Source organism: Brachyhypopomus gauderio, chromosome 9 (assembly GCF_052324685.1).
Source record: "Brachyhypopomus gauderio isolate BG-103 chromosome 9, BGAUD_0.2, whole genome shotgun sequence".
Taxonomy (NCBI): domain Eukaryota; kingdom Metazoa; phylum Chordata; class Actinopteri; order Gymnotiformes; family Hypopomidae; genus Brachyhypopomus; species Brachyhypopomus gauderio.
The window spans coordinates 15,368,073-15,395,824 of NC_135219.1; the positions used below are offsets into that span (position 1 = coordinate 15,368,073).

Sequence of the window (27,752 nt, forward strand, 5' to 3'; positions counted from 1 at the left end):
CTCAAATACACAGGCCTCTGAAAACTGAAAATAAATGCAGTGGAACTGGCATCTATCTCCATTCGACACAAATGAATAGAAAAATGAAAGAAATATGATGCAAATTTGTTTACCAAATATACAAATAAAATTATAAATGGTACATTTATTTCTTATTCAGGTGACAAAAATGCATCAGGGTATTCTAGAGTAGTCCAAGAACATGGCAACAATCACACGTGTGACATTTCTTCTGCTGGGAGTAAAACCCAAAATACAGTTTTTAAGTTTGGTATAAATTGTTGTGTATTTTAAAGAAAGCTAAAATCCCTGTATCCCAAACACATAAAAACATTGCAATGAAGTAAAAATTACTACCACTCCCTTGAATATTTCATAATCTTACTTCATGTTACAACATTTCTGTCCCTATGTCCTTGATCTCAAACAAAAGCAATCTTACACTAAATTAAATTATTTTGAATTGAACTGTTTCAACGTTGGGACTGGGGTGAATCTTCCCAAGCCACAGTGGCCATAAAATCAAGATGTTTGAAGGAGCTGGTAGATGATTCCCTCGCTGTCATCTCACCGCACTGCGTTTGAGGACACCAGGCCCATCACAGATGGGGCAGAACCCGGTCTCAGCGCATGGAGATCATCCACACGGGCATGATGCTCTCTGGGAAACCCTCCTGCTTCTGCACCTCCAGGATGGTGAGGCCTGCGGTCTCAATGATGCTCCTCATGATGTCCAGGTGGCGGATGACGCTGCTGTCGACGGGGTCCAGCCTGCAGCCCTGACGCGCCATGTTGTCCTTCAGGACGATGACCCCACTGGGCCTCAAGCCTGCCTGAGCACGTCTCAGGAACTCCATCAGGTCTTTGTCTGTCAGGTGACCTGAGGACAGCACAGGACCAGGACAGGACCAGGAGGAGACCAGCGCAGGAAGGTGCATGAAGATATAATGTAATAGCATTTCATCCATCTGATTCCATTTATTTAATTTATTTTTCCATTACTAATAACTCATAAGAAACACATACTGTTCATAGACTTTAATATGTTTGGTTTGCTATTTTATAGTGTGTTTATAGATTTGTAGATTCTATGTTTTGTTTGTATTAGCTGCCTATATATGTTGAAGGTGAATAAAACTGTACTGACAATACAAAACACAACAAGCTGCATCCACACATAGTGCAGCATTAATAAAAATGAATAAAACAAATGAATAAAACACATCCTAATGTAGTCAGAATACACACACAGAACGCAGACGCAGACAAACACACACATCCTAATGTAGTCAGAATACACACATAGAACACAGACGTAAACAAACACACACATCCTAATGTAGTCAGAATACACACATAGAACACAGACGTAAACAAACACACACATCCTAATGTAGTCAGAATACACACATAGAACGCAGACGTAGACAAACACACACATCTAAATGTAGTTAGAATACACACATAGAACGCACACGTAGACAAGCACACACATCCTAATGTAGTCAGAATACACACATAGAACGCACACGTAGGCAAACACACACATCCTAATGTAGTCAGAATACACACGTGGAACGCACACGTAGCCCACACGTTTGGATACTCACATGCTACCCACTGCATCCACACAACGTCGTATCTTTTGGGGGGAGGTGTGAAGTCCTGCAAGTTGTAGACGTAGTAGGACTCCACACGGTCGGCACAGTCACCCAAATAGCACTCGTGTGCGTGAAGAATGAAGTTCTCCATCATGTCCAGCATCTCCAAGGTTTGGAAGACGGGGAACAGGACTCCTTTAGAAACCCGTCCAATCCCACAGCCACAGTCCAGAGCTCGCCTGGTACCGGCCTTCCCTGGACCCTGGCATGATCCCAGACGTGAGCACATACATGTACTGTCACACTGTAGTATATACCACACTGAGTGGAACATGAGTTTGATAGTAAGGGCTAGAAAATGCATGGCTATTAAAGCCCAGTGATGATGCTTCAGAAACTCAGCTAAACATGGGACAATTGGACAACTAGAGCCTAGTTATATTATAAGGAGCTATCTGTCCTCATAACATGACATCAAATATGTCAGATGAGAAGAGGGCTCACGTGAAGGTTGGTCACGTGAACATGGGTTATCTGATCAGATACATGGCATTGAAATTCTTTGGTACATCCCTACAGTGTCTCCTCTTTCTTTTTTCCCCTTGTGTAGCAGCATCTTTAGGGGCTTATATAAACCAAATAACACAAGCAGAGGTTAAAGAACTGGATCCTTTGTCTTACGTTGTATAGTGTGAGTTACTGAATGACACAGGTGAGGTATCATTGTGCTCTGAGAGAACTCCAACATAATCAGTTCACCTCTCATGTGACGTAGCTATAACTCTGTGGCACTACATGGGAAAGACGATGCATGTGTGTTCAGTGTTATTTCTGGTCCATGCACAGAAAGCCTTAGTATCACCACGACCAGGCCCATCCGGGAGCATGTGCAGGGACTTGGGAACTGTGGGATTAGTGAACGTGCTATGAGGATTGTCGCATTAGTGACTGTAGGAATTCTGGGGTTAGTGAATGTGCTGTGGGAATTCTGGGGTTAGTGAATGTGCTGTGGGAATTCTGGGGTTAGTCAATAAGAGTTTTATAGACACAACTGGACACTATGAAGTCCAACACCAGTAACAGAGCGGCTGACTGACTAACCCCACCCACATCCCTGGGAAGCAGCTGTTATGCATATGTACAAAGTAAAATAAATCTAGCTCATAGAGCATTTCAGTAAGTGAGTATAAATTCAGTATACTTTAGTATAATGTATACTTGTATATATAGTATAGATGTTATTGCTAAATCTGAGTATTGCTCTGAGCATTTTTGTCCATATTTATGTGCATTGGTCTGATATTTATGCCAGTGTTATACCGACCCAGATTAATTCAACTATTATATTTGAAATACTGTCAAAATACTACTGTGTAAGTAATGGCTGTGAAGAATCAGTAAATATCATACCACACATTTTTTCAAGAACTGTCTGGAGCTCTCCAGGTCCAGTTCTGAGAGTTCCACAAAATCTCCCATCATGCCCTCCTCTGACGCTGGCACGTCTTTGTAGAAGTTCTGTGCTCTGTGGTAGAACTGTTTCTCCCCCTTCACGCTTGCACAGGTCATGGCGTACAGCTTCACTGTGGAGACATGAGAGCACAGACAGAAGTCATGACGCTGTTAACGGCCTCTCAGGGCTGTACAATGTGGAATCACTATTCTGTAGCTAACTCCTCACAGTCTAAAGAGAGATACAGCAAGTCACACCAAACCATAAACGAGAAGGTGTTTGATTGGAAGATGTCTGAGGTGATGGGGCTTTGCTGAGGGTTGATGGCATGCGCTCCATTCTTTGATCTGATTCTGATCTTATAGGACTTACAGTGGACACAAGGTATAAAGCAGCCTGTTCCAGTGTGACCACGAGAGAAGGATGTTTGTGGAGCGTTATCTTCAACACATCCTAAACACCAGGGTAACATTATCTCCATCAGCAGAAAACTGGGAAGACCTCAATTCTGCCGTTCTGCCAGTCCAGCCATTCACAGATGAGCACTCTATGGTTTGATACCACATTGAAGGTGTTGATTCAGCACTGTGGGCAAGGACAGGGTAAAGGAGTGAGCAGGGGAGCATGCCTCCACTCAGATGCAGCACGAGCTGGCGAGGAGTCTCAGAAGTCCTGGAGACCAGACTAGGACTGGAGACCAGACTGGTACTGGAGACCATACTGGCACTGGAGACCAGACTGGCGCTGGAGTCCAGACTGGCATTATGCACCAGGGGAATTACTGAAATGAATATGGTTGTGGAGCACAGAAATAGCACCACAGCACAGAGACACCAGGGAGACGAGGCCGAGTGAGTCCTTCTGATTGGTTTATTTTGTTTCCTTTTTTAAATCGTCTGGACCTACCTGGTCTTAGCCTTTGGGTCAGAGGCAGAACTACCAAGTGCAATGAGGAACGCTCAAGCAAACCAGCTGTTATTGTTTCATCTAAAAGGAAATCTGCCTTTAAACTAAAAATATCAGATGCTTCTTTGTTATGGTGTGTTCAACATGTGTGTGGCTTGAATCTGCCAGAATCAATTGTTCTTTTCCCTTTGAGAATACAAAATACTGAATCCAAACATTTCTAAATTCCTTCCAAATACAAACAATAATTCCAAATACAAAACAGCATTTGCTTTGCACTTTAGAGTTGAAGTTGTATATCAAAGTCAAAGTTCATATTATGCGGTCGTACGCACATATGCTGTTATCATAATGTCCTTGTAAATTGGTTTTGAGTGGGGGAATTTTGTTGCACCTGTTTAACAGCTACAGTCTTGGTCAGAAGGCAATAATCAGCAAAACTTCTACTGCCCCACAAATGTCGAGGTTTTCACCTCAGCGTTGATGAAAAAATGTTAAATATTTACTCTCTTTGCCAAGCATAATAATTCTTATAGAACTACAAATGCATCAAACACACTGGTTGCTGGAAACAAGCAATTATTTAAATAGCCATGTCCCAGACGACCAGCTGTCTTATCTATTAAGGAACAAATACATGCACTCATGTTTACTTCACACTAGAGATTAGCGAATTTTTGCACTGGAGCCCATCTTTGTCCAGATCTTTTAATCAAATCTGGCACATGTGCCTGGATGAGTTAAATCTGTGTGGTGAAGCAGGTGTCCTGAATATGGTCCCAAAAACTGGGACTGCAAATGACAGTTAATACTTCCAGTCATTACACCAGAGTGATCTTGAGACCCAGCCGGAACCCTGTCCCTACCAAGGTCGTTACAGTACAGTGATCCTGAGATCCAGTGCTTACCGAGGGGGATCTGGTCAAGGGAGGTGGGGGGGGCAGTGATCCTGAGACCCAGTGCTTACCGAGGGGGATCTGCTCAAGCATGTACAGGTAGCTGGCGAAGAACTCCTGCCGCAAGATGTTGTGCAGGTCAAAGGACATGCTGTGCCGGCACAGATCGTGGTCCGTGTTCGCCCACCTCTCTCGGAAAGCCTGGTGTGTCCTGCCAAACTCCACGATGGACATTGATTCGGACATTCTGAATTGCCAGAATTTGTCTTTGTTAAAAAGCTGTGAAACGTCCGTGAAGGTGTAAAGCTTCTGTTCATATGCGGTGTGTGTGTGTGTTTACACACAGTGTGTAAGACCTTGGGAAGAGTGCCTACATTTCACTCAGTGCTGCTATATCTGTATGGGAGGCCTGGTCGTAACTGATCAGCTGAGAATGGTTGAGACCTGCAGTGGATTATCCAGGTCAGCTGCTCTCCGCTCCAGGCTGAGGACACACAGAGGGCTGGTGAAGAGAAGCACAAAGCAGGCAGCACTGCTGACCCCTCCGCCCCACACTCCCCCACACTCCCCCACACATCCAGACCTGCATGTCGTCCTTCACATGCCATCACGCTCATAAGGGCACCACACCTTCCAGCCACAGCAGACACGGGCGCTTCCTGTAGTGCAGGGACGTCAAAGTCAAATACACCGAGGGCCAAAAAACCAAATTTGCTACAAGCCGAGGGCCGGACTGGTTCAATGTTTATTAAAACATATTGAAATGATTGCACATAGCCTATTGAACCAAGACTTAACACAGTGTATATTATTTAATGTTTAAATGAATAAAGCAATATTTTCTTATGGATCTGTCAGTAATTTCAAGTGAAAACATTTTTCAACAAGCAAACAGATAAAAACAAACTTCCTTCAAAGAAAACATGTCCTGTACATTAAATGAATAAAGTAATAAAGGTTTGAAAAGTGCTGGAATTTAGGCTAAAGTACTTGAAAATGCTTGAAATTGTAACTGCTTCATTTCACAACAAATATCTGTCTGAACAGTTCTCTTGTATTACATTAACAAATACGAGCCTCTTGTAATTCCAGGACGAAACATGAGAACGTGAAGACGTTAAGATTGGGTGTTTTGAAAATAAACCACCATTAAATAATGTGATTTAAAAAGCGAATTATTTCGAATAATTTCGAATAGCTGTATAAATATTTAACTTAATTAAGTTTAACTGGTGCGCAGTTACAAAATTCGAGAGGTGCACAACCTCGCGAATCGACAGCGTGCGACGCCCTCGCGCACGGGCGGAGCCACAGCGATTATGTCATTTTTGCCACGCAGACCCTCGCCGCTTGTGCGTGCTGCAGTGACTTCGCGGGCTACCGTTGCATTGTGGGGAATGTAGTGTTTGTGCATGCAAAACACCATCGGGCGGCTGTGGCCTGCGGGCCGGTTCTAATAGTAATTAAATATCATCCATGGGGCCATAGATAATCAATTCACGGGCCGGACCTGGCCCGCGGGCCTTGACTTTGACATTTGTGCTGTAGTGGCTATTACTGTCAGCAGCTAGGGCTTGTGGGAGTACCAGTGACTTGTGCTTTCATCATGAATGAATTAGCACTCTGATGTTTTGTTGCATCGAAACATGTAGCATATGCAAAAATATTGTGGTTTAGCAAAATAAGATGGCCAGTGTTCCAAATCTTGGCTATGATCTAGTCATTGATCTGTACTGCAGATTTATTGATTTATAAATTGATTTAAGTGTCTGCTTACAATAGGAATGCAAATCTGGGAATCTGGTTCGCATCTATTTGAGATTTCTCTTATCCTAAGACTAAAGAACACCAAAGCTTCAACAGAAACACTAGAGATCTATTACAGCTTATACACTCACATCATCCAAACATGGTCATTAAACCTTCCAGTGGCACGCTGCTGTTTTGAATGAAAATATTTCCATGTTCTCAGTTTTTGTTGTCTCAGCTCCTGTTGGTCAGATGAGTATCGCCCCATATGACCAATCAGGCTTTGACATTTCAGCCCAAATACCAGCAGTCTGCCCTGAAAATTGATGGTTAGTGGTCATGTGACATTCTGCATACCAAACCAGCCTGCCTGGAGCAACCAGAGGAGAGTTGCACTAGCCAGTGGAAGTGAGAATCTCCTAGGAAATTAGATACTCCTTTCAGAATAACTAAGACAAATTATGAGTTTAACCTCATTTCATTCTTCAAACAAAACACTTAGAGACTCAGTTTAGAAGGATTCAAATTCTCGTGCATTAAAGATATGACACGTGAACAGAGAAATAATATCCATCGTTATTGAGATCTTGTTACAAAATACATTAATGTTATAAGACAGATGTGATAGAAAAACAACAAATTAAATTTTCCCATTTTTAATATAGCTACAAGATGTGAACTTGTTTGAACCCTTCTCACATTTAACATTCCTCTCAATCTGAGTATTATTATCTTATTAAATATCATTATGTTACAATATAATATAATGTTATTAAATAGCTGGTGTTTTAAATCTGCCACTAGATCATATGTCGAAAGGGCTGAGTTCAGTCAAGCCTCCCCGCCTACAGGTGGCGATGAAACATGGCGGCACTATTTTGCTGCTTTGCATGACGGGAAAATGGTTCCACCCTGGCAACATAAACATCAACATTTGTCAGGGCAACAGAAAAAGATGAACGGTTCAGAAAATTAGCCAGGTCAACAACTCACACCTAAAACTATCGTTACGTAGCCCCCGGTCCATGCGAACGAAAACATGCAATCAGACGACGTAAGGTTTTTAAAAAGGTGAGTCTGTTATTTGCTGTTTCTCTTCATATTATGCTGGTTGGGGTTAGCCAGTTAGCTCGCCATGAAGCTTACTAGCAAGCGTTTCCTACAAATGTGCTCAGTCGAAAGCTGTGGCAGACGTAATAAATGGGGGCAGTACTGGGGGTATAAAAGTGTCGTGCTCAATAACCAAGGGTCTGGTTTGGTGCTGGTTAGCTAGCTATCTAGCTACTTTAGACAGCAGAAATGAGTCATTCATTTAGCGCTAATATATTACGTCATTCATTTAGCGCTCTTATATGACGTCATTAATTTACCTCTAATATATTACGTCATTCATTTAATCTCTAATATATTACGTCATTCATTTACCTCTAATATATTACGTCATTCTCGTAAAAGCGTGTGTGTCTTTCTCTCTGACCTGTTATCAAAAAACCAAGACCAGACTTAAAATGTTAGATTTGGATGTTGATTCTTAAAAAAGGAAAATAAAATAAAATAATCAAACTAGCTAGTTCTGCACTGTGCCTGTTTGTGTTGATGTGTGATTGTTTAATTGTTGTTTATTAATAGGTTTGTGTTCTGTTGCGTGATTGCATTTATCGTTTTGGCACTGTTTTGCATGTATGTACTTATGTCTAATGTCAAATATAGCATCGTGTGGAAAAGTTATATGTGATTCCTCACTCATCACATTTATGCTGAGAATAAATGACAAAGTTGACACCACCAAAAAGAAAATCCAGCTCTATTATTTAACTATTCATTCCACCTTGTTACAGCTGGTTGAATGCAAACCTTGTTCGGGTTTTGTTTATGATCTTCAGGAAGGTCAAGGCGGGCAGTATAGATGTCCATCCTACCGAGAAGGCCCTTGTAGTCCAGTATGAAGTGGAAGCAACCATTCTGGGGGAACTGGGGGACCCAATGCTTGGTGAACGGAAGTCCTGTCAAAAACTGTGAGTGTAGCATGTCCTTTAGTCTTCATCAGCATTAAACATTCACAAATAGCCTGCTGCCAATAGGGCTGTGCTTCTGTTGATTTGTGTTATTGGCTGTCCTGTGTAAACACTTTATAACCCTTTATAACCCCCCCCCCCCCCCCCCCCCCCCTCTCCCCAGTATTCGTCTGAAAAGCCTTAATGCTAACACGGACATTGGGTCGTTAGCGAGGAAGGTGGTGGAGGAATGCAGGCTCATTTCACCTTCCAAGCTTCCAGAGGTGGAGCAGCTCCTCTTCTACCTGCAGAACCGCAGGTCCCCTACAGGTACGAGACCCGCTGGACGCAGCTCTTCACCTCACCGCTGCTAAGACGATGGGAGGGGCGTTTACTTAAGGGATGGTGGTTAACACGAGCAGAAATCCATATGTAGTCTGCGACTCCCCGGACCCTTTGGGGCATGTGTGTCTTCATGTGTTGCTAACTCACTTACCCCTACAGAGAAGAGGGAGAAGAAGCAGATCAAACCCAGAGATCCGGCTCCCTTCGAGGGGATGGAGGTACGGTGGCTGGTGGGCTCGTGCCCCGTTTCACGTCGCTGATGTGTTTTCTCCTTATGCATGTTGTGTCAGATGTTTTTGAACCAAGCTTGAGTTATGTGATGATGGACAGTAGAGATCAAACATATTCACATTGGATTGGTGGACAGGCACCCCTGATGGTGCACTAAGCCACTGAACCATGGCGTTGTGCTGTTGCAGCTGGACGAGGAGGCCAACATTAACAACATAGACGACTACGTGGAGCTGCTGTACGAGGACGTACCAGAGAAGATCCGTGGAGCCACCCTGATCCTGCATCTGGCCCGTAACCCTGACAACCTGGAGGAGTTGCTGCAGAACGGTACAGAGTTCAGGATTTAGGAAGCAGACTTGTAGGTTAAACATGAGTTCATTCTGGTTTAAGTTGCCTAACATTTTATTATAAAATTTATTTTGCTTGAGACTTTTAAGAGCCATTTAGTTCTTTGCATTAGAAAAGCTTGTGATGTTTTTATAAAAGTTGGTAATCTGAACATGAATGACTCTTCCAAGCTGTTAAAAAAACAGCCCTGCCAGTCAAAATCAAGCTACATTAGTCTTGATCAAGCAAGCGTGCACTGTAAACCCTGTGCACTACTTTCATGTGGGTGCACAGAGACTATTCGTTTTCATGGAGTGTTTCCCAACCATGTTCTCTTTGTGCATTACAACATCACTGATGCCCCTCAAAGCAACACGTGTGTCGTACATCGGTCCTGTCGCAATAAATTAGGTCCTCTGTAAAGCTGTCAAAATTCATTAATGTTACTACACTTAGGAACAGTAATAACACTGTAGAGGAGACCTGGTGGGGTTGCGGGGTAAGAGGAGGCCCTGGGGGCGCATGCTGTAGTGAAGCTCCAACCTCTGCTTCAGGAGGAAGTCTCGTTCCTCGCGTCACAGGAGACGTGACCTCTCCTCCTCTCTCTTCCCAGTGGCCCCTGGCTCCCCAGACCCTCTGGGCATGTGTGGCTTCTCATTTCCTTGACTGACCCCCCCCCCCCCCCCCCCCATCCCCAGGGATGTTGCTTGAACCCGTCTTGCATCTCTTCCGTCCTGATCAGCTCACACTCCTCCAAAAGCTCCAGCTTCACTGCCCTGTCTCTCACGCCTCACAACACAACTTTGCCACATGCGTCTTTTTAGTTTAAAAAGTCAATTTAGTTCCCTTTTTGGCTGTCCTGTCGGGCTGTCTTTTTAGACTGTCCTGTCAGGATGTCCTTTCAGGCTGTCTCATTGAGCTGTCCTTTCAGGTTGTCCGAGTCTGGCTTGCTGGTCTTATCTTCCAGCTCAGTGGGCAGGCAGCTTGCCTTTTGGACATTCATGGTAGTACTAGATCGTGTAAGTTTTTCAAAGAGGCTTGTTGTGCTCAGGAGACCTTGCAGTGGACATGAAAGGCAGACTTAACTGTCTACTCGTTGCTTTTGACGGCTTCAAAGGCAATAAAGCTGTTATAATGTGGTCTTATAAAGAGAAGTGCAGTGTCTTTGAGTGTCAGGCCTGCTGGTGTGTGAGGGGCTGAGGTTACTAGTTGAAATGCTGAATGTGCTGTTCACCAAGGTTAGTTCTTTTAACAACGGTGAGTGTAGAGGTCAAGCTTTTCCTTCAGCAGGATTCTTTCTGCTGGTGATGAAGTTTTTGTCTGCTAGAAGAGAACATGTAGTGCCCAACAGTGTTTCTGGGTATTTACAACAACTCGTGTGCCAAAAGTACCACCTCACGTGAACATTAAATGCTGATCTGTGGGTGCTGCTCCACAGAGACTGTGCTGGGAGCTCTGGCCAGAGTGCTGAGGGAGGACTGGAAGCAGAGCGTGGACCTGGCAACCACGATCATCTACATCTTCTTCTGTTTCTCCAGGTATGACCTGACTACAGCTCTTTCTGTCTGTTGGTCTCTCTCTCTCTCTCTCTCTCTCTCTCTCTCCCTCTCTCTCTCTCTCTCTCTCGTTTCTTCTTTTTGTCTTTCTTATTTCTTCTCTGTCTTATTTCTCCTGGCTCTCTCTCTCATTTCTCCTTTCTGTCTCTCTTATTTTCTATCTCTTTTTCTGTCTCTAGTCTAAATACTGGGGGCACATTAACAACACGGAGACTTGTTTTCATTTTTTGAAATAATAGTTTCATCATAAGTCATGATAATACAGCATGTCGTCCACTGTCAGGACCGGTGTGAGTAGTGGTTTGCGTAGCTGACCGTGACGTCCACTCGCTACTCTTGGCTCTGTCCCTGCTCTGCGTGTCTCTGCTGGACTGTAAAATGGAAATTGGTGGACATCCATCATAGTCTCGGTGCGGGACGCTGTTCCACCCTAGTGCAGGCTTTATTCTGGCATGGACGTTCACGGTCCTGGTCTCGCTGGGGCAAACGTGAGTGCTTTTTACCCCCCTGCCCCAGCTTCATCCAGTTCCATGGACTCATCACCCACTACAAGATCGGAGCTCTGTGCATGAACGTCATGGAGCACGAGCTGAAGAGGTACGACCTTTGGCAGGAGGAGCTTCAGAAGAAGAAGAGGGCTGATATCCTTCTCGATCGGCCAGTTGGTCAGAGGTCAAAGGGAGTTGGGGTGTCACGGAGAGGTCACGTGTCTGAGTCAGGTCAGTGGTCAAAGGGGGGAGAGGTTCTTTGATTCAGCTTCCAGTGGAATCCTAGTTTCTGGATGAGATAATAACAGACACTGTCATCACGTTGTGGGGGGAGAATATAAAATCGGGTGAAAAATGCAAATTCAAGATTAAGTTGGTCAGTAAAAGCAGGTGCACCTCGCACTCACCGTCTTCCCTTTATTATAAGAGAGTTTATTAAATAAGTCACATGAAACATCCTTGACACGTCAAACGGGAGGAAGACCCGGAGAACCAGAACCTGAAGAAGGAGTATGAGAAGGCCCTGAAGAAGTACCAGGGCCTGCTGGGAAAACAGGAGCAACTTCTACTGGGTAAAGCGCTCGGGCACCTGCACACGGTGCATGGTGTCTGCGATTGTTGGCTGATGTATTGTTATTTTAAGGGCTGTTCCTGTTTGCTTGACCTCTGTGGGCTGCACGAGAGTGAGTTACCCTGTTGTGGTGTGTCTGCCAGTGGTGTTGTACCTACTGCTGAACCTGTCTGAGGACACGCGCACCGAACTGAAGATGAGGAACAAGAACATCGTGCACCTTCTGGTGAAGACCCTGGAGCGCGACAACGAGGAACTCTTGGTGCTGGTGGTCTCCTTCCTCAAGAAGCTCAGCATCTTCCTGGAAAACAAGAACGACATGGTGAGGGTTAGACAGACTCTTTACATCCTAATTAAGTTACTGCAATGAATACGTTGGCATGAAGGAGTCTCTTCACAGACCAGCTTTGGCCACAGATCCCACAGAGACATTAAGGCCTTTTTAAAGGCCACTGGAGATCCCCGGGATCACGGCAGCTTTGCTCCTGGTCCACTGGCATGTCCTTCCAGAACCTCACCAGCACTGGCGTGGTCCTGTCCACTCTCTGCTCTGCTCAGGATCACTTGGCTTTGATAAAGCTTCGCTGAAGGATGCTGAGATAGCGGAGATAAGGGCAAGAGGTCGTAGTCTAAGAATGCGTGGCGTGCTGCTGACAGACCTGCAGACAGAGCTCATGCATTTTTGCCTGCTGATTCTCAGCGTGGTGGCATTCCCCGTCAGCCCCGTGCTGTGGCCGTGGTAGTGCGGAAACAGAAGGCCTGCCTTGAAAACCGCTGGTGTGGGCGGGCGGGCCCCGGCTGGCATGGGTCTGGGTCCCGGCTGGCGTGGGTCTGGGTCCCGGCTGGCGTGGGTCTGGGTCCCGGCTGGCGTGGGTCTGGGTCCCGGCTGGCGTGGGTCTGGGTCCCGGCTGGCGTGGGACTCCGATTTCACCGACTCTCTGGGGTTGTGGCTGAAGGGGGAGAGGGTGCAGCTGCAGTGACCCACGTATGTGTTAACAAGGCAGGCAGAGGCCGGGCGGCAGAGGCCGGGCGACAGAGGCCGGGCGACAGGACCCCTGTACCGCCCACTCACTGGCCCTGCTGCGCCACACACCTGCTGGGACGCATTAAGATCTGCTCACGCCCGCCTGGTTCGCCTATTTACACCTGGACCAAGGCTTTGCTTCTGTGTGCGTTGTGTGTGTTCCAGCAATTTCATTCCATTTTTTTTTGGTCAGTCACCTTTTGGACAACATATACACACACACAAACACACTAACATGCACTTGTGTGGTACTAGCCTTTTGGTGCTTGTTCTTAATGTGTGTGTGTTTGTGTGTGTGTGCCGTAGGCTGAAACAGACACGGTGGAGAAGCTCGCTAAGCTGGTGCCCTGTGGTCAGGAGGATCTGCTGGCCGTCACCCTGCGTCTCCTCCATAACCTCTCCTTCGACACGGGCCTCCGGGCCAAGATGGTGCAGGCTGGGCTACTGCCCAAGCTCACCGCCCTGCTAGGTACACTGTGTGTGTGTGTGTGTGTGTGTGTGTGTGTGTGTGTGTGTGTGTGTGTGTGTGTGTGTGTGTGTGTGTGTGTGTGATTTCTTTCCTGTCTTTTTATGTAAAACTGGTGCCGTGCCTACTTTTGGATGGTGGTGTTAGATGAGAATTGTGTAATGGTTTGCAAAAGTGTTCACATCAAGGTACATCAAAAAGCCTGAATGTGACTGACCGGCCGGCTGGCTGGACTCTAGCTCTTAAGCTAACCACTTCCTGAGATGAAGCCCAGCATGTGATTGGTCACTGGTCTGTAAACCTTGGCGTGGTTTGCCTTTGGCACCACTGCTGTATCTTTTGAACAGTCCTGGGGGAAGCGTCATGTGTCCTGCATAATTAATATAATACACTTGGTAAAATAACACACTCGCTCCTAAAGCAAATGTTGTTTTTCCAGAACGAGGGGCATCCGGTCTGAGCAGCCTGTGGAGATATGTGGGTTCACTCACACACACTCGCACACACACATACAGACCCTCACTTACATTCTCTCACACACACACACACACACATACAGACCCTCACTTACATTCTCTCACACACACATACACACACACACACACACACATACAGACCCTCAATCACACTATCACTCTCACACCCACACACTCTCACACACCTGCACACACAAATACAGACTCTCAATCACACTCTCACTCTCACACTCACTCACGCACATACACTCTCACTCACACAGTGAACATTGTTAATCTGCGTCCTGAAGCTCATGTCAACTCCATCCACCATCGTCTCTGTTATAAAATCCTTCGTGTGGGGGGTGTGTGAATCCGGGCGTGTTCAGATGTGCGTGACCCGTGCGAGCCGACCCTAGGCTGCTGCGTCTGCTTAACTGAGAGGACCTCCCTCATCTCTTATCTCCTCTGAGTGCGTCTGGCGGAGTGAGAAGACCCTTACCTCAGCAGCCCCCGCTGAGGGTCGTGACCCCACCGTTGAGATGAAAGTCAACCCGTGACCCCTCCTCACCACAGTGTCTGTATATTATCTCTGGGCTGTGGAGAGGAAGATGACCAGAACACCACACCCTGCACCTCTATCCTGCAGAACCTCTGTTGTGTGTGTGTGTGTGTGTGTGTGTGTGTGTGTGTGTGTGTGTGTGTGTGTGTGTGTGTGTGTGTGTGTGTGTGTGTGTGTGTGTGTACATTAAGTGTGCAGTTCCACCTCAGTGTGGGGATAAGGGTCACCCTAACACTCATGATGTACATCACAGCGCCCCCTTCAGGTCAATGCCCTACAGCTGTATAGCAGAGCTGGGTGTGAGGACATCCTTTATCCACTCTGACACCCCTACCATACAGTAAACCCCATATAAACACCCCACCATAGAGTAAACCCCATGCAGACACCCCCACCATGGAGTAAACCCCATACAAACACCCCACCATAGAGTAAACCCCATGCAGACACCCCCACCATGGAGTAAACCCCATGCAGACACCCCCACCATGGAGTAAACCCCATGCAGACACCCCCACCATGGAGTAAACCCCATGCAGACACCCCCACCATGGAGTAAACCCCATGCAGACATCCCCACCATGGAGTAAACCCCATACAGACATCCCCACCATGGAGTAAACCCCATACAGACACCCCCACCATAGAGTAAACCCTAAACAAACACCCCCACCATAGAGTAAACCCCCTACAGACACCCCCACCATAGAGTAAACCCCATACAGACACCCCCACCATGGAGTAAACCCCATACAGACACCCCCACCATGGAGTAAACCCCATACAGACACCCCCACCATGGAGTAAACCCCATACAGACACCCCCACCCACCATGGAGTAAACCCCATACAGACACCCCCACCATGGAGTAAACCCCATACAGACACCCCCACCATGGAGTAAACCCCATACAGACACCCCCATCATAGAGTAAACCCCATACAGACACCCCCACCCCACAGTAGATCCCCTACTCATATATATACACACACACTCCCCTCCCACAGAAAACTCCCTTTGCTTTGAAGTCTTGTATGTCGTGTTGGCAGTTTATTTGCAACCTCACTGTGGCGTAGTCCCGGTGGGTGGAGGAGAGGGTGGAGGGTGTGTAGGTCTCCTCGCCTCCACTGGGAGCCTCGCCACACTGCAGCTACAGAGCCGTCATTCCACTAACCGCCCCAAACAGCAGCAGGGCGTTCTACCAGTGTTTCACTCTTCTCCTCCCTCACTCTTCTCCTCCCTCACTCTTCCCTTCCCTCACTCTTCTCCTCCCTCACTCTTCTCCTCCCTCACTCTTCTCCTCCCTTCACTCTTCTCCTCCCCTCACTCTTCTCCTCCCTCACTCTTCTCCTCCCTCACTCTTCCCCTCCCTCACTCTTCTCCTCCCTCACTCTTCCCCTCCCTCACTCTTCCCCTCCCTCACTCTTCCCCTCCCTCACTCTTCTCCTCCCTCACTCTTCCCCTCCCTCACTCTTCCCCTCCCTCACTCTTCCCCTCCCTCACTCTTCCCCTCCCTCACTCTTCTCCTCCCTCACTCTTCCCCTCCCTCACTCTTCCCCTCCCTCACTCTTCCCTTCCCTCACTCTTCTCCTCCCTCACTCTTCCCCTCCCTCACTCTTCTCCTCCCTCACTCTTCTCCTCCCTCACTCTTTTCAGGACTCCAGTAGGGTTCTGGACATTTTTACAGGGGCTGATTCCCTCGGTCTAATGTTCTTCCTACCTGCAGAGTGAAGCATAAAGTGTGTGTGGGTGTGAGTGCACACGTGTGTGTACGCATGTGTGTGTACATGTTTCACTAATGAGAAGCACATGTCCAGACCAGTTGCTCTTGCTTACAGGGTAGAGCTGCGTAGCTTGAAGTTATTAATGGCAGTAAAATTTATGCGTCCTCCTTTTTGGCCAATTAAATGGAGGAGTTCTTCTCTTTCTGGGGTCTTGGGGAGCACATCTGGGTCCAATAGGCTGAGATAACCCTGCCCTAGCCTGGAGGATCCACGTGGGTCTCCAGCCAGAACTCCCTCTCACACACACTCTCTCTCACGCTCTCTCTCCCTCTCTCGCGCTCTCTCTCACACACACACCCTCTCTCTCTCTCTTTCTCTCACACATACCCTCTTTCTCTCTCTCTCTCTCTGTCTCTCATTCACTCTCACTCTCCCTGATGAAGTTGGAAGTATTCCTGTGACCCTGGCCCTTAGTGTATGTGCAAGGCCTCAAGAAATATGCAAATCTACACTCTGGGCTCTGAAAACATTGCCTCCTGTAAGTGCTGTAAGGTAACATGGGTTCAGTGTCTTTTATCTCATGAATGATGTTTGCCAAGAGCTCCAGAGTTTACTTCAGTGTTATAGAGTTACAGCTTTTCCTCTGATTGGCAAATTTATTTTCATGCTCTGAGCACAGAGAGAGGCGTGTGGAAAACGTTTGACTGTTTGACGTGTGTGCATTCGATTCCGTTTATACTGTGTGTGTGTGTGTGTGTGTGTGTGTGTGTGTGTGTGTGTGTCTCAGGAGACGAAACGCAGAGGCATCTGGCCATGCGCATCTTGTACCACATCAGCATGGACGACCGCTTCAAGTCCATGTTCGCCTACACGGGCTGCATTCCACAGGTAGGAGCTCAGCCTGAATTACGCCCCAGCGGGTCTCACGTGACCGTTACGCCCTGCGGTGCAGACCGACGGCTCCGCGCCCCAGCGGGTCTCGCGTGACCGGGGCCTCTCCAGCCTGCTCCCTCCACCTCCCTCTCTCTGGGCAGGCAGGGGAGAGGAACATAGTGTGACTATAATTGTAGGACCTAGCCTGAAAGAAGAGGTTCTGAGTGACGGGTGAGGAGGTTTGGTGGAAAGAGCAGGCGGCGCTGACGGTCGCGTGCGACTCTGGCTGACAGGACAAAGGCATGTTGGCCAATAGGGTGCCAGTAAGTCTAGCCGCGTGATTACGGCTTCGGGGCCTCTGCGAGGTGATCCTACCAGAGCCGCGTGTGCCCACGCACGTGCCCACGCACGTGCCCACGCGTGTGCCCACGCACGTGCCCTCCTTCCTCCTGGTCCTGCAGGGCATCCTGCTCAGTGCTCGCGTCATACACACACGCACATGTACACACACTGCGTTGGCCTGTGTTGAACTCCTGGGGGTTGTGGAGGGTGTTTTGGGGGCCAGTGCTGTGAGATGTTGGAGATGCTTCTGGTGGTTGTGGGGGGCGCCGCTTTAATAGAGCCGATCTCTGGATGTCCGTGCTCTCAGTGAACACAGCCTTGCTTTCCATTTCTGTGAAGTATCTAAAGGTGGGAGAGCTCCATTTAAAACTTCATTTAAAAGCTTCATTTATTGTTTTGGGTGATGAAATGGAGCTCCTGTTCCCCCAAAGGTCTTACTCAACTGGACATTGTAGCTCTCACAGATGTTTAATTGTGTGAAGGGCTGACATGCTGATTGTCAGGTGATGAAGACGATGTTTGATTGTTAGGTGATGAAGATGATGTTTGATTGCGGAGAGGAGAAGATGGACACCGAGCTCATCTCCTTCTGCATCAATCTGGCTGCCAACAAAAGAAACGCCGAGCTCATTTGTGAAGGTTAGGACGCACACACACACACACACACACATACACACACACACACGTACGTTCTACAGACGTACTACAACCGGTGTCTTCTCATAGAAGGTAATGGTCTGAGGATGCTGATGAAGAGGGCGGTGAAGCTGAGGGATCCTCTGGTGATGAAGATCATCCGGAACATCTCCCAACACGACGGCCCCTCCAAGAACCTCTTCATCGTGAGTTTGACGCACACAGCAGCCGTCCTCATTCCTGGACGCTTTGCGCCAAAGCCGATCCCAGCTCCGTTGGCTACGTGATAGCCGTGGTCTGCTGTGTCCGCTCAGGACTACGTCGGAGATCTGGCGTCTCAGGTTGGACAGAGTGAGGAGGAGGAGGAGTTTGCGATCGAGTGTCTGGGTATTCTGGCCAACCTCAACATCCCTGACCTCGACTGGGAGCTGGTGCTGAAAGAATACAACCTCGTGCCCTTCCTCAAAGACCATCTCAAACCTGGTGACCCCTTCACACATCTCAGCATCACCCGCTTCCTGGTGGAATCAGTACAGATTCAGTTCAGCAATAATATATGATGGAGTACAGGCATATCATATCAGTCTCAGAAATGAGATGTTATTGAAAAAATATCTATCCACATCATAACTCGGTCAGACAGTTAGTTCAGGTATATCAGTGTGACTAAAGTTGGACCAGTACCAATAAAGTCTTTACCTATGACCTCCAGGCTCGGCAGAGGACGACCTGATGCTAGAGGTGGTGATCTTGATTGGCACCGTCTCTATGGACGACTCCTGCGCCGTTCTGCTGGCCAAGTCCGGCATCATCCCAGCACTCATCGAGCTGCTTAACGGTAGGTGTTCTTCACAGAGCGACCACACCTTCCACGACCACCCCATCCACGCCCTCCACGACCACCCCATCCACGCCCTCCACGACCACCCCATCCACGCCTTCCACGACCACCCCATCCACGCCCTCCACGACCACCCCATCCACGCCCTCCACGACCACCCCATCCACGCCCTCCACGACCACCCCATCCACGCCCTCCACGACCACCCCATCCACGCCCTCCACGACCACCCCATCCACGCCTTCCACGACCACCCCATCCACGCCCTCCACGACCACCCCATCCACGCCTTCCACGACCACCCCATCCACGCCTTCCACGACCACCCCATCCACGCCCTCCACGACCACCCCATCCACGCCCTCCACGACCACCCCATCCACGCCCTCCACGACCACCCCATCTACACCTTCCACGACCACCCCATCCACACCTTCCACGACCACCCCATCCACACCTTCCACGACCACCCCATCCACGCCCTCCACGACCACCCCATCCACGCCCTCCACGACCACCCCATCCACGCCCTCCACGACCACCCCATCCACACCTTCCACGACCACCCCATCCACACCTTCCACGACCACCCCATCCACGCCCTCCACGACCACCCCATCCACACCTTCCACGACCACCCCATCCACGCCTTCCACGACCACCCCATCTACCTTCCACGACCACCCCATCCAGACCTTCCACGACCACCCCATCCAGACCTTCCACGACCACCCCATCCATGCCTTCCACGACCACCCCATCCACGCCTTCCACGACCAGCCCATCCACGACCACCCCATCCACGCCTTCCACGACCACCCCATCCAGACCTTCCACGACCACCCCATCCAGACCTTCCACGACCACCCCATCCAGACCTTCCACGACCACCCCATGCACGCCCTCCACGACCACCCCATCCAGACCTTCCACAACCACCCCATCCACGCACTCCACGACCACCCCATCCACGCCCTCCACGACCACCCCATCCACGCCCTCCACGACCACCCCATCCACACCTTCCACGACCACCCTATCTACCCTCCACAACCACCCCATCTACGCCTTCCACGACCACCCCATCCACGCCCTCCACGACCACCCCATCCACGCCCTCCACGACCACCCCATCTACCCTCCACGACCACCCCATCCACACCTTCCACGACCACCCCATCCACGCCCTCCACGACCACCCCATCTACCCTCCACGACCACCCCATCTACACCTTCCACGAGCCTGAGCCTCCACTCTCTCTGTGTCCTCAGCCCAGCAGGAGGATGACGAGTTTGTGTGTCAAATCGTCTACGTCTTCTACCAGATGGTGTTCCACCAGGCCACTCGAGATGTCATTATAAAGGAGACCCGTATCCTTCAGCCCGCCTGGCACCAACACGCAGGTGCTGCTACAGTTACCTGCTACGTCTCCACGGTTTAATGAACCCTCATGAACTCTACGTTGTGCTTCACCTTAACTCCGACCTTCAGAGGCTCCTGCTTATCTCATCGACCTGATGCACGACAAGAACGCCGAAATCCGCAAAGTGTGCGACAACACGCTGGATATTATCGCTGTGGGTGTCGATTCACTGACCACTTACCGTATCGCACCGGTCTTCAGCCGGTCCCCGTGCCTAGCCAGGATGCTCGATTAGCTGCAGGGTCAAGAACACTTTAGATATACCCGTCTGAATGGCTCCGGGGGTGGACGCGCTGTGCTATGGTGGCTGCTGGATCCCTCGTGGTTCCCTACGTTGAGAGTGAGCCTACCCAGGCATCAGAGTAATGTAATTAAGTGTCTATTATCTCAGGTTCCTTTCTGAGTGTGGAGGAAGTGTTCCATACAACTGATCAGGCAGGGCTATTAAAGCTGGAAGCCACATCAAAGGGTCCGGGGGTGTCTGCTTAGGCTCAGATAGGTAGAGGGTGCAGAACCCAGACCCCTGTGTACCACACACGCACTCAGACCTGCTCGCTCGGCCAGCGGAAACTCAGTTTTAAGATTTTGTGACCTGTTTTGTGTGTGGGGGTTTATATCGGTGTGGGGGTTTGGTCTGCTTTATGTTTGGTGCATGTGCCATTGTTACCCCTTTCTCTCAGCTCGTTAAGGTTTGTGCTGGGGTGGTGTTGGGGTCTTTATTGACTCTCCCCTCTCTTAACCGTACCGTGAGCAGCTGTTGCGGATTTCAGCCCGGGTTCTTAATAATTCATCTTCCAGCACTTGTTCTGTGTGCGCTTAAAGGTTTTACATAATTTGTTTATAAAACACTCAGAGCCCTGGTTCATGTCCACCTTTATCCACTTGACTGAGAAATGTCACACGCTCCCTTGCGGTAAGATTGATTAGCTGGACCATTAAACCCATTCTCCGCCGTGACTGGCCAAGAAAAAGCCAAACGAGGCACTTGCCAGGCTACTTAGCATTTGATTAATTCGTGTCCTGACAAAAAATGTCAGCTCTGCTGCTGGCCTGGCGTGCGACAATGGGCCTGTTTAAGGCCTGGGCCTCAGGTGGCCGCACATGCCCAGGGGCCTCGGCGTTGGGCCGGGATGATTAATCGGCAGGACTGGGAGCGTGGTGCTCAGTGGAGCTTAACCGCGTCTGGAGCCTCAGCAAGATGCTTTATCAACCACTGGCTCCATAGAGAAGGAAAAACAGCAACCATGTTTGCTGCTTGGCTTGGCAGGCCGGCGTGAGCGACGTCCAGATCAGCTGTGTTCTTAGCGAAAGCACTACATTACCCATAAAGCACTACTTCACCCATAAACGCTGACGTTGCTAACAAAGTGTAAACATTACGGTGGGGAACGGTTAGCATGAACTGCCTTTCTTTAGTTCTCCGTTAACCATGCTGGCGTTTCTAATGGAAGTGGATGGGAGGATGAGGTCAGGCTGTGCAGACAGCTGGTGTGAGCTGGTGGTGGAGTGTGAACGTTGTTCTGCCCCGCGTCTCCGCAGGAGTACGACGAGGAGTGGGGGAGGAAGATCCAGAACGAGAAGTTCCGCTGGCACAACTCCCAGTGGCTGGAGATGGTGGAGAACCGGCAGATAGACGATATGGAGCCCTTCCTGTACGGGGACGAGGGGGAGTCCTTCCTGCAGGGAGGAGACATTCTCCATCAGACGGACCTCTTCTGCACCGCAGGTCAGACACACTGCGGCCGGGCGCCACACCGGCCACGCAACTCCATCAGTGGGGGAGCGGTCATGTGTCGTGGCAGTGTAGATGGAGGAGTGAAGTTAAAACAAGGCCTGCCTCGTCTCTAGGCTTTGGGTGTTGTGTGATGGAGATGCCACTGTAAGCGTGACCTCTGTTTCCCCTGCAGAAGGGATCATGCCAGTTGATAGCGCCATCAGTCCGGAGTTCTTCACCGACTTCCAGAACGGAGACTTTGTGGGACCTTCATGTTTTCCAAGCAGGTAAACACAGAAGCTCTAAATGACGCGGACACCTGGCTCCATGGATCAGAGTGATTCATTTTATCCGGGTCACACACACGAACACGCCCACATACACACACTCGATACTCACAAGGCCCTCTGTGAAGCAAACTGTGATCCTGGCGAGTCTGTGTTGTTGTTTTTAGCAGGGCAGACCTCAAAAGTGCTGTGTCAGAATATCCATCCACACACACACATACACACACACACACACACACACCTCTGCATGCACCATCACCAGTCCTCCAATGCCAATAGCTTCAGCTTTGAGAACAAACATGGCTGCCTGTTGCACGCCCTGCCCTCTGGCCTCCCCGTGCCCACTTCAGCTAGCCCGCTGGGTTCTGGACATGATGTGATTTATGGTGCGACCCCCCGATGCGGTTGTGTTCCCGGAACCTCGCGGGGCGGGCGACTACTTCAGAGTCTGCGCCGGCCGCGTTGGTGAGCAGCTGTCTCCGGATGGTAAAGAGAGAAATGGGCGGAGCATGAGTGTAAGATGGGGGCTCTGAACATGAGACAGGTGGGGGAGGGGTTATGTACTGCGTTTAGCAACTTGTTTACCAATAAAGAGACCTTAGAAAAGTCTGTGATGACTTCATTTAGTACTTAAAATAGGGCCTAATGGACCATTCAGGTGATACGACAACACATAATAGTTCAATTTGCAGTAGTTAAACATCACGTGTCGGAATGCTGATTTAAGACCAGGTATTTTCATAGCATACAAAAGTATGAGGATCCAAATATCAGAGTATCACAGCACTCACTCATTTAAGATCTAAACACTACGATGATTATGTGAAATGGGGTCGTGATCAGTTACTGTAACCAAAGAAGTATCCAGGATCAGCAGTGATGTGGCCCAAGTCTGCGTCTGCCTTGTGCCTACTGGACAGATATCATGGTCAGATATCATGCCTGCTGGACAGATATCATGGTCAGATATCATGCCTACTGGAGAAATATCATGGTCAGATATCATGGTCAGATATCATGGCTCGAGTGGACTGTCAGTGGTTGCAGCAAAACAGTCTTGCTGCACAGCATTCAGGAGAGAGGACAGGAGAGGGGACAGGAGTCAGGAGAGAGGACAGGAGTCAGGAGAGAGGACAGGAGTCAGGAGAGGGGACAGGAGTCAGGAGAGGGGACAGGAGTCAGGAGAGGGGACAGGAGTCAGGAGAGGGGACAGGAGTCAGGAGAGAGGACAGGAGTCAGGAGAGGGGACAGGAGTCAGGAGAGGGGACAGGAGTCAGGAGAGGGGACAGGAGTCAGGAGAGAGGACAGGAGAGGGGACAGGAGTCAGGAGAGAGGACAGGAGTCAGGAGAGAGGACAGGAGAGGGAACAGGAGACAGGAGAGGGGACAGGAGTCAGGAGAGGGGACAGGAGTCAGGAGAGGGGACAGGAGTCAGGAGAGAGGACAGGAGTCAGGAGAGGGGACAGGAGTCAGGAGAGGGGACAGGAGTCAGGAGAGGGGACAGGAGTCAGGAGAGAGGACAGGAGTCAGGAGAGAGGACAGGAGAGGGGACAGGAGTCAGGAGAGAGGACAGGAGTCAGGAGAGAGGACAGGAGAGGGGACAGGAGTCAGGAGAGGGGACAGGAGTCAGGAGAGAGGACAGGAGAGGGGACAGGAGTCAGGAGAGAGGACAGGAGAGGGGACAGGAGTCAGGAGAGGGGACAGGAGTCAGGAGAGGGGACAGGAGTCAGGAGAGGGGACAGGAGTCAGGAGAGGGGACAGGAGAGGAGAGGAGTGGAGTGACACTGGCCAGAGATCAGAGCACCGCCGCAGCTATGAACAGGGAGGGAGAGAGAGAGAGACAGGGGGAGAGAGAGAGACTGGGGGAGAGAGAACCGGAGAGGGGGAAGAGAGACTAACAGAGGGAGAGAGAGAGAGAGAGTTTGAGAGGCAGAGAGAGACAGAAAGAAGGCAAAGTCTGCTTCCTGTTTGGTGGCCCCAGTGCGTGTGTTTAACAGACTCTCGCCTCTGCCCTGCCGCTGGGGCTGCTGGGGGAACACTGGGCTCTTTTGTCTTCCTGTGTGCCTCCCCAAACTCTGGACCTCGTCCCGTCTGCAGGCAGCGGCTCGGTGGCGCGACACGTTTGTCTCCCGGCAGGTCTGCTGGTCTGGAGGACGTCTCGTCCAGAGTCCCTCTGCTTCTCAGATTGCCTGGATTTACATGTTTCCATGGTGATGGAATCATTAACATGCGCAGATGAAGCTGAGCTGTGTTGGCTGCGAGGGCATGTCCCCTGTCCCATGTCCCCTGTCCCATGTCCCCTGTCCCCAGACCCGTGACTGGTGTGGGTCATGCAGTCTACGTCTCTCCTCTCCCCTTAAGCCCCGTTTGTCTCTTGACTGAAGCCTAAAATGTGAACACGGTTCACTTTGGTCGCCTGGCAGACGTGAATGAGCTGCTATATTCTGCAAGGGAAGGAAGTCATTTTTCAAATAAAACCGTTAAATTCCTTATCCTAGCGAACCGAAACGACTACGGGGGAGAGACGTGAGTCGTACAGATACCGGCGTCTGTTCCTAAGCATCAGTCATACTGTTCAGCTCCACAGAGAAACTGTACTGTGTCCACATTCTTCATGCAACCTGAGATGACTGGTACCTCTGACAAGGAGGGGGTCCTGATCCGAGGTCTGCACTTTCACCGGGCCCAACCCGAGACCCAACTGCCTTCACCTCCCCATCTTTGACTCTCATTATAGTTTCTGGGTGTGTAATAGCACTCTCTTTCATCTCCTGGCTCACAACCATCTCTCTGTCAGGGGACGCAGTGAAGCTCTTTCACCATATTCTACCCCGAAGAGCTAAAGTGCCCCCCCCCCACCCCCCCATACTGTGAGCCCAGAGAGGGTCGGGTGGGTGGGGGGAGGGGTGACACGCGGAAACGATCGCATGGAAGTGATTTTGGCTTAGAACAACATACCACTATGGCAGCTGCTAGGGGCAAAGCAAACAGCTCATATTTTAAGAGAAGCGAGAGGCCAACTAGTGTTGGGGCTGCGATAGCAGTGGAGGAGGGTGGAGGAGGTGGAGCAGGGCCTGGAGGGTGGAGGAGGTGGAGCAGGGCCTGGAGGGTGGAGGAGGTGGAGGGTGGAGGGTGGAGGAGGTGGAGCAGGGCCTGGAGGGTGGAGGAGGTGGAGCAGGGCCTGGAGGGTGGAGGGTGGAGGGGTTCATTCGGAGGCTTTCAGGGCTTGTTACAAGACTGCCTGCACATGCTAGTAACACCACTGTGTTCAACAGTTTGCTTTTTTAAATCACATTAAATCTAATGTATCAGCATTTGTTGTGGATTTGTATTAATATGGTAGTTTTAGTGCAGTCTCAACACAGTGTAGTATTGTAATGATAAGGGAGTATTCCATTGGCTCAGCTGGGGACAGATTCTTGTGTGTGTGTGTGTGTGTGTGTGTGTGTGTGTGTGTGTGTGTGATTGTAGAGGATTCTGCAGCCTGATTTATCATCCATCGTTTCTTTTTGAAAGTTTCATTGGTGTTTCCCATTTGCCACAAGCTAGCTGTCTGACCCACAAGAAATATGATGGTTTGCGTGAGGCAGTTTTAGCAACATTAGGGTGCCATCTAGTGGTGCAACGGTTTACATGGCACTTCTCACTGCCTCAGATTTAGATTTTAAATTCTAACTTGCAGTGTTGGTCTATTAGTATTGCCAGAGGTGGTCTTTGCATAGAGGCGTGGCTAGGCAACTGCCTTGGGCCCCTCCCACTGCAGCCCACTGTAGGGGCCCCCTGACTAGCTGACTTATTTCTCGCATATTAATGTTGATGGGCCCCCTAGCTAAATTCGCCTTGAGCCCCCAAATTGCTAAGTCCGCCACTGAGTATTGCTAAAAGTATCTGTAAACATTTAACTTCTTGCTAATAATGGGAATTGTTGGCCAGGGACTGTTTCTGTGTTTGTTTTACATAAACCAGGCAGCTTTGCATGGTGTACTTACCTATGACTATTGTACACAAGGTTGAAGTTAAAGCTGTACCACTGTACACTCGTACTACTGTACCATTGGCTCATGCTTCTGTCCATCATTCTGCTCCTCCAGTGTGGTGTCGGATGGGTTTGGGCCAGGGGCGGGCGTTCCCATGCGGCCTGCGACAGCCTACGGTTTCCGTCCTGACGAGCAGTACTACTGCAGCTTCTCAGCCTCGCGGTAGTGTCCCGCCCTTCAGCCTCACGGACGAACCCACCACGTTCTGCTTCAGTTCACACCACCCCTTCTCCGCTTCAGATGTCCGTCTCAGACGGACACGGGCGTGGGACGACTTCGTCACTTCTCTTATCTAGTCGATGGCTGCTTTCGAATGTGTAGTGCTGTTTCAGTGTGTCTTGTAGCCCACAGTGACCCTGTAATAAATTATATGTGCACCCCAACACCTTTATTTCAGAAGCTGTTCACAGGAGGCTGTGTTCTTGGCACGTTTGGTTGGGTTCAGCGGTCCAGTGCATTAAAGGTGGTGCTTTAACATCTTTCCTCTAGCTCACTGCATGCCACACTACAATGCAAGTTAGTTTATTTCAGAGGATTCACACTATGTGCTAACAGCAGTCTTAAAACAGACCTCCAGTTATACGTGTAAGGAGGTTTTGGACACAGCAGAGCCAAAAGCAGGCAGGCTACAGTAAGCAGATGGGGTTCTGCTCAAGAGTAGATACCTTCTGTGCACTGTTAAATCACATTCTAGTTCAAACAAGTTCTGCTCAGTCCAGTATGCTCCCATGTGAACTTAATTCAGTCAACACTGGTATACACAAACATGCTGAAACACTCAAGATATATTGTTGACTCCGCAACTTTAGAGGCTGCACCAAGTGTGTGTTTGAGGTGCACTAGACCCTTGGAGAAGTCCAGCCCGAGTCCTCATACGTCTTTATTGTGCTGTAGTACCAGAGGACGATCACACGCTGGTGTTAGTGAACCACGGCCCTGCAGGTCAGCACTGCCCACGATGTTCACCATCACTATATCACACGATTGGTGGTGCTGCTGCTGTTGGTTTTTGTAAATGGAAATAAGTGAAAGTTTAGTATGTGTTATTTATGGTCATTCTGTTCAACTTCTTAACAAAAACGTACTTTGATGCTTGAAGTCTTAACTGCTGTTTTATAGAAGATGCCTTTTTTATTTCTGTTGTTAAATACTAAATATTAATTAAATACAAATAAATATGAAGAAACTCATTTTTTGTCTCCAGGCCGCCTTGTTTTTAGCGAGTTTTAAAGAGATCATCTTGAGTT

At 49.3% G+C, this 27,752-nt stretch overlaps 2 protein-coding genes across 3 annotated transcripts; one reads left to right on the plus strand and one right to left on the minus strand.

The window, feature by feature from the left end:
* Positions 1 to 8,605, minus strand: ntmt2 (N-terminal Xaa-Pro-Lys N-methyltransferase). Of its 2 annotated transcripts, XM_077017545.1 has the most exons (7): positions 8,460 to 8,605; positions 5,440 to 5,515; positions 5,231 to 5,340; positions 4,928 to 5,103; positions 3,012 to 3,184; positions 1,611 to 1,863; positions 1 to 880 (listed from the first exon to the last, which is right to left on the minus strand). In XM_077017545.1, the coding sequence occupies exons 4-7, from the start codon at positions 5,100 to 5,102 to the stop codon at positions 624 to 626; spliced, it is 858 nt and encodes a 285-aa protein (XP_076873660.1). In that variant the 5' UTR covers position 5,103; positions 5,231 to 5,340; positions 5,440 to 5,515; positions 8,460 to 8,605; the 3' UTR covers positions 1 to 623. The 2 variants fall into 2 exon arrangements, with proteins under 2 accessions (XP_076873660.1, XP_076873659.1); XM_077017544.1 differs by lacking the exons at positions 5,231 to 5,340; positions 5,440 to 5,515; positions 8,460 to 8,605 and having other exon boundaries at positions 4,928 to 5,220.
* On the plus strand, positions 7,497 to 27,695 carry kifap3a (kinesin-associated protein 3a). Its single transcript, XM_077017542.1, has 20 exons — positions 7,497 to 7,676; positions 8,489 to 8,620; positions 8,784 to 8,929; positions 9,104 to 9,162; positions 9,364 to 9,505; positions 10,944 to 11,043; positions 11,578 to 11,702; positions 12,023 to 12,121; positions 12,264 to 12,442; positions 13,451 to 13,613; positions 17,140 to 17,240; positions 18,098 to 18,206; positions 18,294 to 18,409; positions 18,518 to 18,686; positions 18,916 to 19,041; positions 20,317 to 20,415; positions 20,537 to 20,622; positions 22,008 to 22,194; positions 22,376 to 22,469; positions 26,560 to 27,695. The coding sequence occupies exons 1-20, from the start codon at positions 7,645 to 7,647 to the stop codon at positions 26,669 to 26,671; spliced, it is 2,376 nt and encodes a 791-aa protein (XP_076873657.1). The 5' UTR covers positions 7,497 to 7,644; the 3' UTR covers positions 26,672 to 27,695.
* Positions 27,696 to 27,752: the final 57 nt, after the last annotated feature.

Coding starts and splice junctions, on each gene's coding strand:
- ntmt2 (XM_077017545.1), bottom strand. CDS start 5,102: ATGTCCGAATCAATGTCCATCGTGGAGTTTGGCAGGACACACCAGGCT. Junction 3,185..4,927: donor GCTTGAGCAGATCCCCCTCG/GTAAGCACTGGG, acceptor ATGTCTCCACAG/TGAAGCTGTACGCCATGACC. Junction 1,864..3,011: donor AGTTCTTGAAAAAATGTGTG/GTATGATATTTA, acceptor GGATCATGCCAG/GGTCCAGGGAAGGCCGGTAC.
- kifap3a (XM_077017542.1), top strand. CDS start 7,645: ATGCAATCAGACGACGTAAGGTTTTTAAAAAG. Junction 8,930..9,103: donor GAACCGCAGGTCCCCTACAG/GTACGAGACCCG, acceptor TTACCCCTACAG/AGAAGAGGGAGAAGAAGCAG. Junction 9,506..10,943: donor GGAGGAGTTGCTGCAGAACG/GTACAGAGTTCA, acceptor GCTGCTCCACAG/AGACTGTGCTGGGAGCTCTG.